General features: G+C 40.2%; 1 protein-coding gene across 7 annotated transcripts in view; it reads left to right on the top strand.

Moving 5' to 3' along the window:
- Nucleotides 1-13,440, top strand: part of LOC150044701 (ral guanine nucleotide dissociation stimulator-like) — a 63,472-nt gene that overhangs the window by 48,513 nt on the left and 1,519 nt on the right. Inside the window, exons 1-6 of one of the 7 annotated variants that reach the window (XM_090320989.1) lie at nt 3,372-3,596; nt 4,077-4,155; nt 8,468-8,719; nt 9,189-9,392; nt 12,597-12,790; nt 13,346-13,393. In XM_090320989.1, coding sequence (XP_090177115.1) covers nt 12,669-12,790; nt 13,346-13,393 — 170 coding nt within the window. In that variant the 5' untranslated portion in view covers nt 3,372-3,596; nt 4,077-4,155; nt 8,468-8,719; nt 9,189-9,392; nt 12,597-12,668. Of the gene's footprint in view, nt 1-3,371; nt 3,597-4,076; nt 4,156-7,850; nt 9,393-11,919; nt 12,444-12,596; nt 12,791-13,345; nt 13,394-13,440 lie in introns of those variants that run through there. The other 6 variants (XM_090320987.1, XM_090320990.1, XM_090320988.1 and 3 more) reach the window with 6 other exon arrangements.

Raw genomic sequence — 13,440 nt, 5'->3', positions numbered from 1 at the left:
ACTCTGGAAAGCAGTGTGGAGGTTTCTTAAAGAACTGAAAATAGATTTTCCCTACAATCCCACCATACCACTTCTGGGCATCTATCCTGAACATCATAATCCAGGATACCTGCTCAGCTATGTTCATCTCTGCACTATTCACAATAGGCCAAGTGATGGAAACAATCCAGATGCCCTACTGCAGATGAAAGGATACAAAAAATGTGGTATATATATATATATATATATATATATATATATATATATATACATACAATAGAATTCTACATACCCAACAGACAAGATAAAATAATGGCATTCACAGGGAAGTTGAGGAATCTAGAGAGAATCATGTTAAGTGAGACAAGTCAAGACCAAGGGAACAAAAGGCGCATGGTTTCCTTAATATGTGGCTATTAGATCCAAACAGTACAAGAGCGAGGACTCAATATTTGCAAACCCAATGCTATGGATATGGTATTGGAAATATAAACACAACTACATAGACACAAAAACCTATGACTCTATAAACATACATTTTATTACATAGATTACTATGTATTTATGACATACAAACCCTCAGCCTCATTTTAATTATGTTCTAAAATCTAAGTGCCAGTGAAATACAGAGATTCCCTTCTTGAATACTTGTTAAACATGTCATTTGAAATATGATGTAAAAATCAATGTTAATAAATTCTTTAAAAACACTAGGGAACTGTGCAACACCCGCTACCAGAGGAATATTACAGCTGCACAATGGAATAGTTTTCAGTCATAATAAGGAATGAATGTCTACACCCTGCACTGTGAATGAACCCTTAAGAGGCCCAGAACAGCCAGACACAAAGGCCACAGTCTGCAGCTGCATTCCTACAAAATGTCCAGAATTATGCACAAAGTATATCAGTGGCTGCCCAGCACTGGGATTCCAGAGAGAATGGGAGATTGGGAAGTCATGACTGAAAGATATGGGATTCTTATCTACAGGCTGAAGAACTCTCACCATAGCTGGGACTACTCTGTGCCACTATAGTTCCTCCAGAGGTGATAAAACCGTCCGAATGATGACAAGTGCAGATGGTTGTCCCCTCTGTGGATATACTAAAAACTACTGAATAGTGCACTTTGTTTGTTTTGCTGTTTTCGTTTTCTTTTTAAGTGAACCAATACAATTATTTCATCTTTTGGGTCAGGAGATGGCCTAGTGGTAGAGTGCTTACCTAACATGCACGAAGACCCGAGTTCGAGTCCTCCGTACCACATACATAGAAAAAAAAGCAGGAAGTGGTGCTGTGGCTCAAGTGGTAAAGCTCTAGCCTTGACAAAGTCCAAGGACAGTGCTCAGGCCCTGAGCTCAGGCCCCATGACTGGCAAAAATAATCATCATTTTATAATCTTCGAACAGTTGTATAAAAGGGTTTCAGTTGAACACTGGCCGTGTTTTCAAGACCTCCAGTACTTGAAATACACCCTCTCAATGGGTAAATTGCATGGTATGTGTGTTATATTGCAATAAAGTTGTTACAAAACAAAACAAAAAGAACTGTACTACTAGGCCATGCTCCTGGCCCTAAACATGACTCTTGAATGTATTTGCCCATCTGCTGATGTGCTAAAGAAGATATGTTTTCATCTCCAAGACTGGGTAAGATCCTACAGCAGCAGATCACCTCGGTGAAAGAAGAACAAAAGCATTCACTCTCTCTGACAAGCAATCTGGAATCAATTATGAGGATTATGAGGAGAAAAGATCTGGGTCATTACACATAATTACATTGTTCTCTTTTTTTGCCAGTCCTGAGCCTTGAACTCAAGTCCTGAGCACTGTCCTTGAGCTTTCTCAAGGCTAGAGCTCTACCACTTGAGCCACAGGACCACTTCCAGCTTTTTTCTATGTATGTGGTACTGAGGAATTGAACCCAGAGTCTTCATGCATGCTAGGCAAGCACTCTACCACTAGGACAAACTCCTGGCCTCCATTGTTCTTTTTTGTGTATGCCAAGGCTGGGATTTGGAATCAGGGATTTGTTTTCTCCCTTAACTTGTTCCCTTAATGATGGTATTGAGCAATTGAACCACTTCTAGACTAGAGTGGAAATACCACTGAATGCTGGAAAAAGGGAGGATTAATATCTAGTTTCTAAATTCCATGACACCAAATTCACTGGACCTCTTTGGAAATGAATATGCTCCAATATCTCACGAAATTATAATTTGGTCCTCACTTTCTGTACTAAATATTTTCTCCAGTATTTACTACAAGATTTATCTTTACCAATTCTTTGAGTGTACCTTTATCACAGTTTCATTGGAGATAAGTCTCATGGACTTTCCTACCTTAACTGGCCCGGAATCATGATCCTCACATCTCAGGCTTCTAAGCAGCTAGGATTACAGGCAACTGTAATCATCCCTTTCAGAAAAATGAAAATGGCAGCAGGATGGTTAAACTGAGAGCTTCAATTCTTTTCTGAGCCTTAAAGATTTTCAAATAGTCAAAATGACACACTGACATGTGGGAAACTGAATCTTCCGCATGACGCAATTCTTTAGAAGATTATCTAGGACAGCTGACACTTGCGTTCACTGGAAGCACTCCACTGATTGAGCCATACCACCAGCCTCTTGGCTTAATTTGAATAGTGGGCACTTACAGGCAACTCCCTGCTGAATGTATACTCTATCTGTAAACAAGCAGCTCTAACTTTAGACATCTTTTCCAGGTCTGAATAAAGCTTTGATAAATTTCAATATTCTTGTCAATCATACATATCAGGCTCTCAGTGCTGAAAAAGGAGGGGAAGGGGTCCTTGCCTTCTCCTGGAAAGGGTCAGAAACTAACACAAAATCCAGATGCCCTTGGTAATCTCATATTGTTACAGTATCTTCCTTTTTTATCTGATATATTGTATATGTGTTCATTTGTTTATTTGAAATAGGAAAGGGAATGGGGGAAGGAAATGGGGACAAAACATGAGAAAGGGTAGCAATGTTTGGCGAATGTCTGGCGAATATAATGTAACCCTTCTATTAATTACAATAAAAATATATTTTTTAAAAAGCCTGATGCTCAGGATACAGGTCTAACCTAGGTTAAACCCTGGTAGGAACTTTCCTGACAGGCAAGTAAAGAACCAATGTTATATATTGTTGGCACAAGATATAGATTCTATCACAAATGAAAATTGGCACCATTGTGCCCTGGAGAACAACTCCAGATTTAAATGGTCTGATCTTTGTTTTCAGTGGCAAAGTAGCACTTCTTTGTATCTGGACTTTCTACCCTAATTTCCCCTTTGGGAATTTTGGGTTATTTTATGGGAGAGATGCTACTTTTGTTTCTAATTTGCATTGAATCTGAACTTATAAAGGAAATGCTAGTTTGCAAGGATTCCAAAAAGTTAGCTAATCTCTATAATCTATGAAACATGAAGATTTAAATGTGATTCAGGTGACACAATCCTACACATTTTGTTTTTAGGTCTAGAGAATGATAGCCCTTCATCTCTACCTGAATATTTCTCTCACTTTATGGAGAAGCAGTCTTCACCAGTTAGGGGATACCAGGTTATAGAATGGATCTCATTACTGTGGCATTGAAGCCTGCAAGCAACGTATCCTTTCTTAGTGATATCAATCATAACCACTTGGAGCTTAAAAAAACAAACATTAGGATTATTATTGAAAAATGAAGTAAAAACTTGGCCCCAGGAATTTGCATAGGGACATCTCAAAGTAGGCAAGGTATATTTGGCGTAGGAAAGAAGAGGTTAAGAAACAGTTCTGTCTTTACCTTTTAACCACGAGAGGGGGTGGGGAAGGGAGAGGGAGAGGCCAAGAGATTAATCTTTGGTCTCACGTAGTCGGAACATTACTATTTGGCTTCTATTAGGTTAAGCATTTATAGTATCACGAGTGTTAGGCATTTATGGTACAGGTTAAAAATTTTTAAATTCAGCATTGACAAATGAAAAATAAATATAGATTTGTTTTGAAACATACAATAACATTATACTGATGTCCTTGAGTGAAGAATTTCATAGTATCTGGGAATGAAATGAAAGTGGTTTTGTTATTGGCTTAACAGAAATAAGAGCCAGCATCTCTTTAGCGAGCATAGGAGAATTTTCTGCCTACTTGTTTACCTCATCATGAAGATTTAGCAACCATTGGGTAGGTACTATGCCATCTACATTACCAATTCCTTTTTGTTTAAGAGTATTTTTCATTTGCAATTACTACTAATATTTCTCACAGATACATATAGGCATTCAAAATCTAGGTGCTTTATGATATCCAGGTCCTTTCCAAAATGCAGTACCTTCCTTGTTCACTTGTTTCTCGCTTTCTGCCAGGGGTAGGAATGTCTGGCTCAGGGACATACGACACCCTCAAAATCATTTCTTTAACCCCACAAAGACAACTGGAAATTCAACAAATCCGGGAATTTTTTCAAAGCTCCCAGTTGGGAGAATGAGGTTATAACTATTCAATTGTCCTTTGGCAGAAAAAAAAATATTTTCCCCATCTCTGCTTAGATTTACAATAACATTATCACCTGGAGTTGTCAGTTGACACACTTTTATTTCTAGTTCCATGTATTCATTCCATCTAGATTAAGAAACGGATATGGCAGTGAGGTTCGTCTCTTACCAATGTGGTTTCACATTTATGAGGGTGTGTGTGTGTCCATGTGTATGTGCTGTGTCTGCTAGAACTGGACTTGAATTCAGGGCCTGGACACTGTTCCTGAACTTCAAGGCTGGCACTCTAATATTGGGGGTACAGCTTTCCTGTCAGGTTTTTGTGGTTGTTGTTTTGATCAGTAGTGGCATTTGAACCCCTGGCCTAGGCTCTACCCTTGAGCTTTTCTGCTCAAGCCTAGTGCTCTACCACTTGAGCCACAGGGCCTCTTCCAGTTTTTTGATGGTTCACTGGAGATAAAGAGTCTCATGGACTTTCGTGCCTGGGCTGGGTTTGAGTTAGGATTCTCATATCTCAACTTCTCAGTAGCTAACATTACATGACTCTTGAATGTATTTGCCCATCTGCTGATGTGCTAAAGAAGATATGTTTTCATCTCCAAGACTGGGTAAGATCCTACAGCAGCAGATCACCTCGGTGAAAGAAGAACAAAAGCATTCACTCTCTCTGACAAGCAATCTGGAATCAATTATGAGGATTATGAGGAGAAAAGATCTGGGTCATTACACATAATTACATTGTTCTCTTTTTTTGCCAGTCCTGAGCCTTGAACTCAAGTCCTGAGCACTGTCCTTGAGCTTTCTCAAGGCTAGAGCTCTACCACTTGAGCCACAGGACCACTTCCAGCTTTTTTCTATGTATGTGGTACTGAGGAATTGAACCCAGAGTCTTCATGCATGCTAGGCAAGCGCTCTACCACTAGACGACATTCCTGGCCTCCTTTTTCTTTTCTATCCTTTCTTTCCTTTCTGTCTTTTTTTCCTTCTTTCCTTCCTTCCTTCCTTCTTTTCTTCCTTTTTCTGGTGGTTAATAGAAGAGTTCCATGGTAGCCAATGTTACTACGTAGTATCAAAAAATCTGAGGATTTGAATTTTGGGCCCAATCACTGTCCATGAGTATTTTTTTTCTGTCAAACAAAGCAAGATGTACAGTAAGGGGCAAAAATTCAACTTCTAATTATTACTATATTTTAATTTGAGTGCTTGTACTTAGGGCTTGAACTCAAGGCCTGGTAATTCTCACAGTTGATTTTTCCTAAGTTATTATTTATAATTATATTCTATTATTATTATTTTAATTCAAGGCTAGCATGCTCAACTACTTGAGCCACAACTCAATTTCTATCTTTTATGGTTGTTACTAGAAGAGTCCCATGACAAACCAAGAGCACTACATAGTATCCTCAAATCTGAAAACTACAGTTCAAAGCTAGCCTAGGCAGGAAAGTGCATGACATTCTTATCTCCAGTTACCACTGAGAGGCCACTAACTACGATTACAGGCATGAGCCACTGGTATCCAAAAAGACTCTTTTTCTTTTTCGTTCCTGTGCTAGGGCTAGATTTCAGAGCCTGATCACTGTCCAAGACTTTTTTTTTTCTTCAAAGCAGCAGGTACTATAATCAAAGCCTAATCTGGATTCACTATTATTTTTTTAAATTTAGGGATCCCTGGCTCTACTACTTAAGCCACAGCTCAGCTTCTGCTTTTTTATTATTTTCATGGAGCACAGGAAATAACAGAAAGGCACTACTACACAAAGGCTTGACATCTGAGGATCACAGTTGGAAGACAGCCTGGGCAGGAAAGTCCATGAGAATCTTTTCTTCAATTAACCTCCAAGACACAGGAAGAAGTAGAGTTCTAGTCATGAACAAAACAGCAAGTTCAAGCCCGCAGGTACCACTCACTAAAACAGGTCTCATGGACTTTTCTTCCCAGGCTGGTTTTCAACCTCAAACCTTAGATTTCAGCAATTTTAGCAGGTAGGATTATAGGTGTGAGCCATGAATTAAATTTCGTTAATTAGCTCCTCTCTTCGGCTTTCTTTAAAAAGAAAAAAAATTCTTAACATTTGGAAGCTCTATCACACAGGCCACGGGTCATCCACTGGCTTTGAGTCTGCTTCTTGTGCAAGGTTTTGAACTCTGGGCTTGGTCACGGTTCATGAGTTGCTTACTTTAATTTTTTTTTCTTAAAGCTAGCATGGAGTAGAATTAAGGGCAAAACTTGATTTTTCACATTTTTTTCTTTTAAATTCAAGGGAGATAAGAGTGCCATGGGAACACAAGGGCCCTACCCAGAGCCTTAAAAATCTGAAGATCAAGGTTCTAAGCCACCCTGGCCAGGAGAGTCCATGAGAATTATCTCCAGTCAACCACCAAGAGGTGGAAAATACTAGGGCCCTGCTCCTGAACAAACAACCAACTTTTAAGCCCATCGCTGGCAGGCACACACTAAAACAAGTTTCAGGGGCTTTCCATCCTAGGCTAACTTCAAACCACGATCCTCTGATACCAGTGCCTGCTCAAGCAGGACACAGGCATAAACCATATTTTCCAAAGTTTGTGTTGTCTCTTTGATATCTTCCTATCTTCTCATTCCTTTTTATTTGTTTTGTGTTTCATTTTTTAGGTCCTCTAGTTTGTTGTTATAGATAGACACTCTTCCTGAGGTTTTTTGCTTTGCATTGCTTTTTTTTCTATCAACGTTAGCATGCTTCACACTTGGGACCACAGCTCAACTCAGGCTTTCTGGCTTCCTTCCTCACTCCCTTCCTCCCTCCCTCCTTCCCTGCATTTTCCAAGTTATGAAAGACTCACCTTCCAAATTCAGGCCCAGACTCCAGGAGGAAGAAGCTCAAGTATCCCTCTTGATATCAGGAGGAAACCATGCTTCTTCCTCAGAAGTAGCTGCCAAATGGTCAGTTTTCTCTTCCACTCCAGCTTCTTTTAACTCAGCCTCTCCTGCCTCACCTTCTACTTAGAATTGGATTATGCCTCCAGTCCTAAGATCCACACACCTCCGACTAGTTGAGTTGAAATGGGATTATGGAGCACTGTCTTTCAATGACCAAGAATGCCCAAGCTAAACCTGTTTCCATTCTCTAGTGATTGAGTATATGTTCTGCATTGCGTATTGGAAATTTTAACCAAAGGGACAAGTTGTAACTGGACCCCAGTAATGACATTCTTGATCTCAGAAAAGAAGGAACTTGAAGATGGGGGATCTTTCAGATCCCTGAAAGATTTCTCCTCCTCCTCCCCCTCCTCCTCCTCCTCCTCCTCCTCCTCTTCTTCCTCCTCTTTCTTCTTCTTCTTCTTCTTCTTCTTCTTCTTCTTCTTCTTCTTCTTCTTCTTCTTCTTCTCCTTTTTCAATGAGTCATGGGGCTTAGACTCTTTGCCTGGGCCAAGTGTATCACCAACTTTCCTGACTGGAAAGACTTTAACCTTAATCCTCTGATCTCCCCTTCCTAAGTAGTTAGAATTTCCAGGCATGAAACACCGCCCCCTAGAAGAATGGTTGGCAAACTGGGAAGCCTTGCAAATTGACATGTTTACAAATTAAGTTTTATTGAAACATGGACAAAGCCATGTTATTACATCCTATCTACTGTTGCTTTGCCACCAAGTACTTGTGACCATGCTGTGCGGTCACTCTACGACATTTAGTGTCTAGCTTTGTAAGGGAAGCTCAATGGTCCCTATTCCAGAACACATGGGCTCATTTCCAACAGAGTCCAAATTCCAGCAAGTTCAAGGTTTTGTATTCTAATTGAAATCAAACTTAAAATTTTCCCAGCTGAGACTCAGATCTTGAGCCTCCGCTCTTGCTTGTAAGAAGGTGACAAAGGATGTTGGTATCGGATCACCCAATATATACGGCATATCATGGGTCTGGACCAGGCCTTCAGTAACTATGTGTGTGTTCATCCATCCATCCATCCATCCATCCATCATCCAACGGATCCATCCTTGTTGCCGACTGGCCTGGTCTACAGTTTGGATATACTATCATTTGGAGCTGGTCTCTGCCCTTCCAGCTGGAGCTAAGCTGAATGTGAAATTCGATCTGACCACTGTGCCCTGTTCCAACCACAAGATGCATCCTTACCTTGAGATAAGTAGCTGAGAATCCCCAGAAGTACAACCTCTAAACTTACAGCTACTAGTTCCGGTTGCATGCTAGAATAAGCTGGAAAGTTTGAGAAATTATAGGATCCTATTTTGAATCTACTGAATTAATTCATTGGGTATTGTATGCTTACATGTATGTTTTAAGAAGCTAAACTTGTGGTTCCCCTTTTTCCCCCCCACCATCCTTATACTGGGACTCTAACTAGGTTATCTGATGGTTGTTGCTTTATTATCTGTGCAATGCTTCCAACCCCATGCTTCTGATGTGTGAACTAGGAAGTACATTTCTATCAAAACATGTAGATTGCCATACACTTTGGTAGATTTATGGCCAAATGGGAATAGGAATCTTACCCTTTGCATTTCCAATTTAGGAATAGCATAATTGTGTTGCCACCTTAGCTCTCAATGCTTCAATGAGAAAATGATGTAGACATTCTAATTAAACAAACTTAATAACTCCTAGTTCTCAAATGGTGTATTATGAACCATTAGTAACTTCAAGTACCAAGTGTCACTTGCTAGGGACTTCATGTATTAGCTGACAGTGTCTCAAGTGCTCACTAAATTTCTTTTAAATTCTAGGAGTGATGATTTTGAAATCTCCCTTTCTGAAAAGAAGAGGAAGGGCAGACACCCAGCTATTAAAGAGCAGCTTTTGGTGATATTCTATTGGCCCAGCAATCAACAAACACAGCTGGTATCCAGTTGTTTGGTTACGTTTTGTTGGGCCTGCTGTTTGTCCATGGAGAGTCCCAGGCTTCTCTTTGTAGACACAGAAGTTGGAAAGTAAGTGCCAAGTGTGATATTGTCAGGAGCTGTTTACCTTTCTGGTATTCTGAGATGGTATTTTACTTAATAACCAGTATGTGCTTGAACTTACCCTGCTTTGCCTTCAGCTTCCTAAGTGATGAAATTACAGGCTTGCCTAGCTATCTACCATGGGCCATTTGAAATAGAAAACTTGTGCCAGTTCTACTAATACAAATGTGAAAAGACCAAATGACTTAGAGCCTGGTTGCTCTAAGTCACAGTGCCATTATCAGTTTACTGGTGGTTTATTAGAGATAATAGTCTCATGGAATGTCTTGCCCAGACTATCTTTGAACCTTGATCATGAGACCTCAGATTCCTGAGTTGCTAGGATTACAGCACCAATAGCTGAAGAGTCCTTTTCAGTATCTTTTGTTCATTTGTGGAATTTCAGACAGGTGTAAGTTTTATTTCTGGGTCTTCTAATCTGTCCCATTGACCTTGGGGTCTGTTTTTGTTCCAATACCAACCTGTTTGTGTTACTATGGCTCTGCAGCACAATGCATTATTTCCATGTGTACTCTGAAAGAGGGATCACTTGACAGTGATGCCTGTCAAGTGTATGGCAGCATGTCCAGTTGCATACACACCACTCAGAAACAGCGACTAGCCATTATCTGAGATTGTACTATTTCCCGTTTATTTTATTATCCTAAAATTAAATGCTTAAAGACTCATAAGGTCCTTCAGAGAGTACTTCAGAAGAAGTATCATTATGAGAGGTGACAGTTCCACCTCTCACGAATGTAACTTCTCCAGATTTTTCAAGGGCAAAGATGTCAAGTAGAAGAGAGATAATTCACAGTCATTAGTGTAGGTTAATGTGTGTGCCTGTGTCTGAGACTTTAATAGAAAAACAAGTATAAAAATGTATAAGGATAAAAAAAGTTTTTCAGTACATATATAAAGGAAATGCATTTACTGAGTTACAGGATAGCTGTGTATCTTTCTTTTTTTTTTCTTTTTTCTTTTTTTTTGCCAGTCCTGGGCTTGAGCTCAGGGCATGAACCCTGCCCTTGGACTTTCTCAAGGCCAGAGCTCTACCACTTGAGCTTCAGCACCACTTCCAGCTTTTTTCTATGTATGTGGTACCGAGGAATTGAACCCGGGTCTTCGTGAGTGCTAGACAAGCACTCTACCACTAGGCCAAACTCCCGGCCAATAGCTGTGTATCTTAACCTAAGTGCCAGCAGAAAAGAGCTCAAAACATAAATGGAAAGTGGAAATCACAGAAAATGAAAATGAATTTTATTATCATAATTATAGTTACTAGATTTTTTAAGAATGTTCCGGTATATAATATTGCCTCCCCAGACCCAATAGTCTACACTGCCTCTAATTACTAGAATTAAAGACTATACCTAAAAAATATTTCTGATAGCTTGAGCATCCTAAGTAAACACTGTTTATAAAGTCCATAGTGACATAGTAGTGGACAGTGTAGAACAAATCCAGTATTTTATTTACTAAACACTAGCTTGCCTAGAGCAACTTACAGACCTATGATGTGAACTTGCCATGCCTTTGGCAGATAATATTTTACTTTTGTGTGTGTGTATCATGGAACTTGTCTCTGAGCTCTTCAGCGCAAGGCTACCTACCTACCCTTTGAGCCATAGTGCACCTTCTGTTTTCTAGTAGTTAATTGGAGATAAGGGTCTCACGGATTTTAGTACCAGGGCTAGCTTTGAACCATGATCCTCAGACTTTAGCCACTTCTGTAGGTAGGATTGTAGACATGAGCCTCTGCTCCTGGGCCTAGTTTAATTTTATAACCATGTTTTCATATATATATGTGTGTGTGTATATATATGTATATATGTGTATGTGTGTGTATATATATATATATACGGCACATATTCTCTAAATGTTTTTCCTGAAGGTGATTTCTCTACAACTTTCATCAAAGATCTAATTTTTACTTTGTGTAAATAATTGGAGTAAAGACTCTCATGAACTTTTCTGCTTGGTCTGGCTCAAAACTCTGACCCCAAAATCTTAGCCTAGTGAGTAACTTGGATCAGAGGGATGAGGCTCCAGTACCCAGTGTGTATATGTAGCCAGGTGTTCAATCCATCTTGGGGTATAAATTCAAGGTTTCCCATTTGCAAAGCAAATGCTCAACCACTGGATCCATTCCTCGCTTTGAGATAGGGTCTCCCTTCTTACCCAGAAAAGCCTTTACTGTTCTCCTGCCAGTTCTATTTCTGGTGTAGCCAACAGACCACCCCACCATGCCCAGCATTTTCTCCAGAAAATGGGATCTCACAAACTATATTTTCCTACACAGGGCCAGAGGCATGATATTCTAATATCATGTGGTCCTGTGTACATAGGAGAATATATAACACAGTATCAAATACTTTATTTTCCATTATCTAGATGATACCACAAAGGGGCATCAAGGGAAACCTAAGAAGTAGGTTATAAAAACTTTACAGTGTCTTCCGTTCTAATGTCAGCAAAGAGTACAGAAAGTCCATGACAATGTAAGACAGACAAAATGATTTGTGCAGCATGAGAGGAATGATAAGGAAGGTATTGATCTGACCTAGGAATGGCTCCTAGAAACAGAGTCCTTGACAGTACCTAGGCCCAGGGCAGGAATTCAGGATTCAAAAGATAAGGTGTGATTTTTACTTTGTCTACTTTGTCTATGTGTACACATTGTGCAGTGGGAAGGGGGATTTATCTTCAGGTAGGTCTTATGTGAGAAGCAGTTTAGGTCATTGGGCCCTGAGCAGTGACCCTACCTCCTTCACAATGGAATGGAACACGGAACCCTGGTAGCCAGGAAGTATAACTGACAGTCTGGTCAAGCCTGCTCACTTGGCCTGTGACTCTGGAAGGAGAAGGATGTTCTCGTGCTGTGGGAGAATGTCGGGAGACGACTCGGGTCTCAGGAAATCAGGGTATGGGTGTCTCTTTCAAGCCTGGAGAGGTTGGAGCCGTGCCTGGCCACCAGTTCAACACCTCAGTATATTTTCCACCAAGAAATCAATGGAAACACAAGGCAACTCAGGCGAGGTATAGTCAAGAAACCTTCTTCTGGTGTGATTTTCAGTGCCAATAATGATAGAATATTTTCTGTGTGGTTTTCAATCTACTCTGTCACAGTTACTCAGTTTGAAATATGCTCCCATTTCCACTTTTAAAAGATGATTGTCATTACACCCTTAGAGAGACAGTGACTCAGGTGGGACTGTGAACGTGCCCTGTAACGTGTGGAGCCCGGAGGCAGGCCTGCTGGAGATGCTGGTGATGAACCTGGTCCCTGCACACCAGAAAGGCGATCTTTTCTTTCTTCGAAACTTTCTACACAATTATAGACTCTGTGGGACAATGGAGCAAGTGCTGACTATTTTGTTTAGAAAGTGAGTGTTCCTTCTTCAAGCTCAGGGGTACTCAGTCTATCCTGGCTGAGATTTGGAAATTAAATTAAATATCAGGAATATATTTGGCTTACTCATTTACAGGTAGAGGAAGCATTTTTTAAAGTTTTACATTTTTTGATTTATTGTGGGGGGATGCTGATCCAGTGCCTTGAATTGAGAACCTGAATTTTTTCCCTGAGTTTGGTGGTCAAAGTCAGCACTCCATTACGTGAGCTACACCTCCATTTTTGGCAGCTTGCTGGTTACTAAAGATAACAGTCGCTTGGAAATTTCCTTCAACGCTAGTGTTGAACTCTGTTCCTCAGAGCTCAACCTCCCAAATAGCTAGGATTACAGGCATGAGCCACTGTCACCAGGCAGAGCATTTATATTGGACACATTATTGCAACCTCTTCAGTTTTTCAGAGAAAGCATAGATATATCTCATATGCCTTCTTGTTTTGTATTCTCAGCTGTGACTTAGCCAACCCCATAGGTGTCCTCTTAGTTCTGAAAAAAAGAAGCATAGAGTGACTTCCTCCTTTCCCTCATCAGGTACAAATCACTCCGGCCGAACTGTGAGGAAGATGAGAAAGTGAAGGAGTAAGTGAGCTTTGGGGCCAAGGGAATGGCTGTCTTTGAAACTGGGC

Source organism: Megascapheus bottae, chromosome 29 (assembly GCF_031878675.1).
Source record: "Megascapheus bottae isolate mThoBot1 chromosome 29, mThoBot2.hap1, whole genome shotgun sequence".
Taxonomy (NCBI): Eukaryota; Metazoa; Chordata; class Mammalia; order Rodentia; family Geomyidae; genus Megascapheus; species Megascapheus bottae.
Note: the sequence above shows the minus strand (reverse complement) of the source record. Positions and strands in the feature narration are given on the sequence as shown.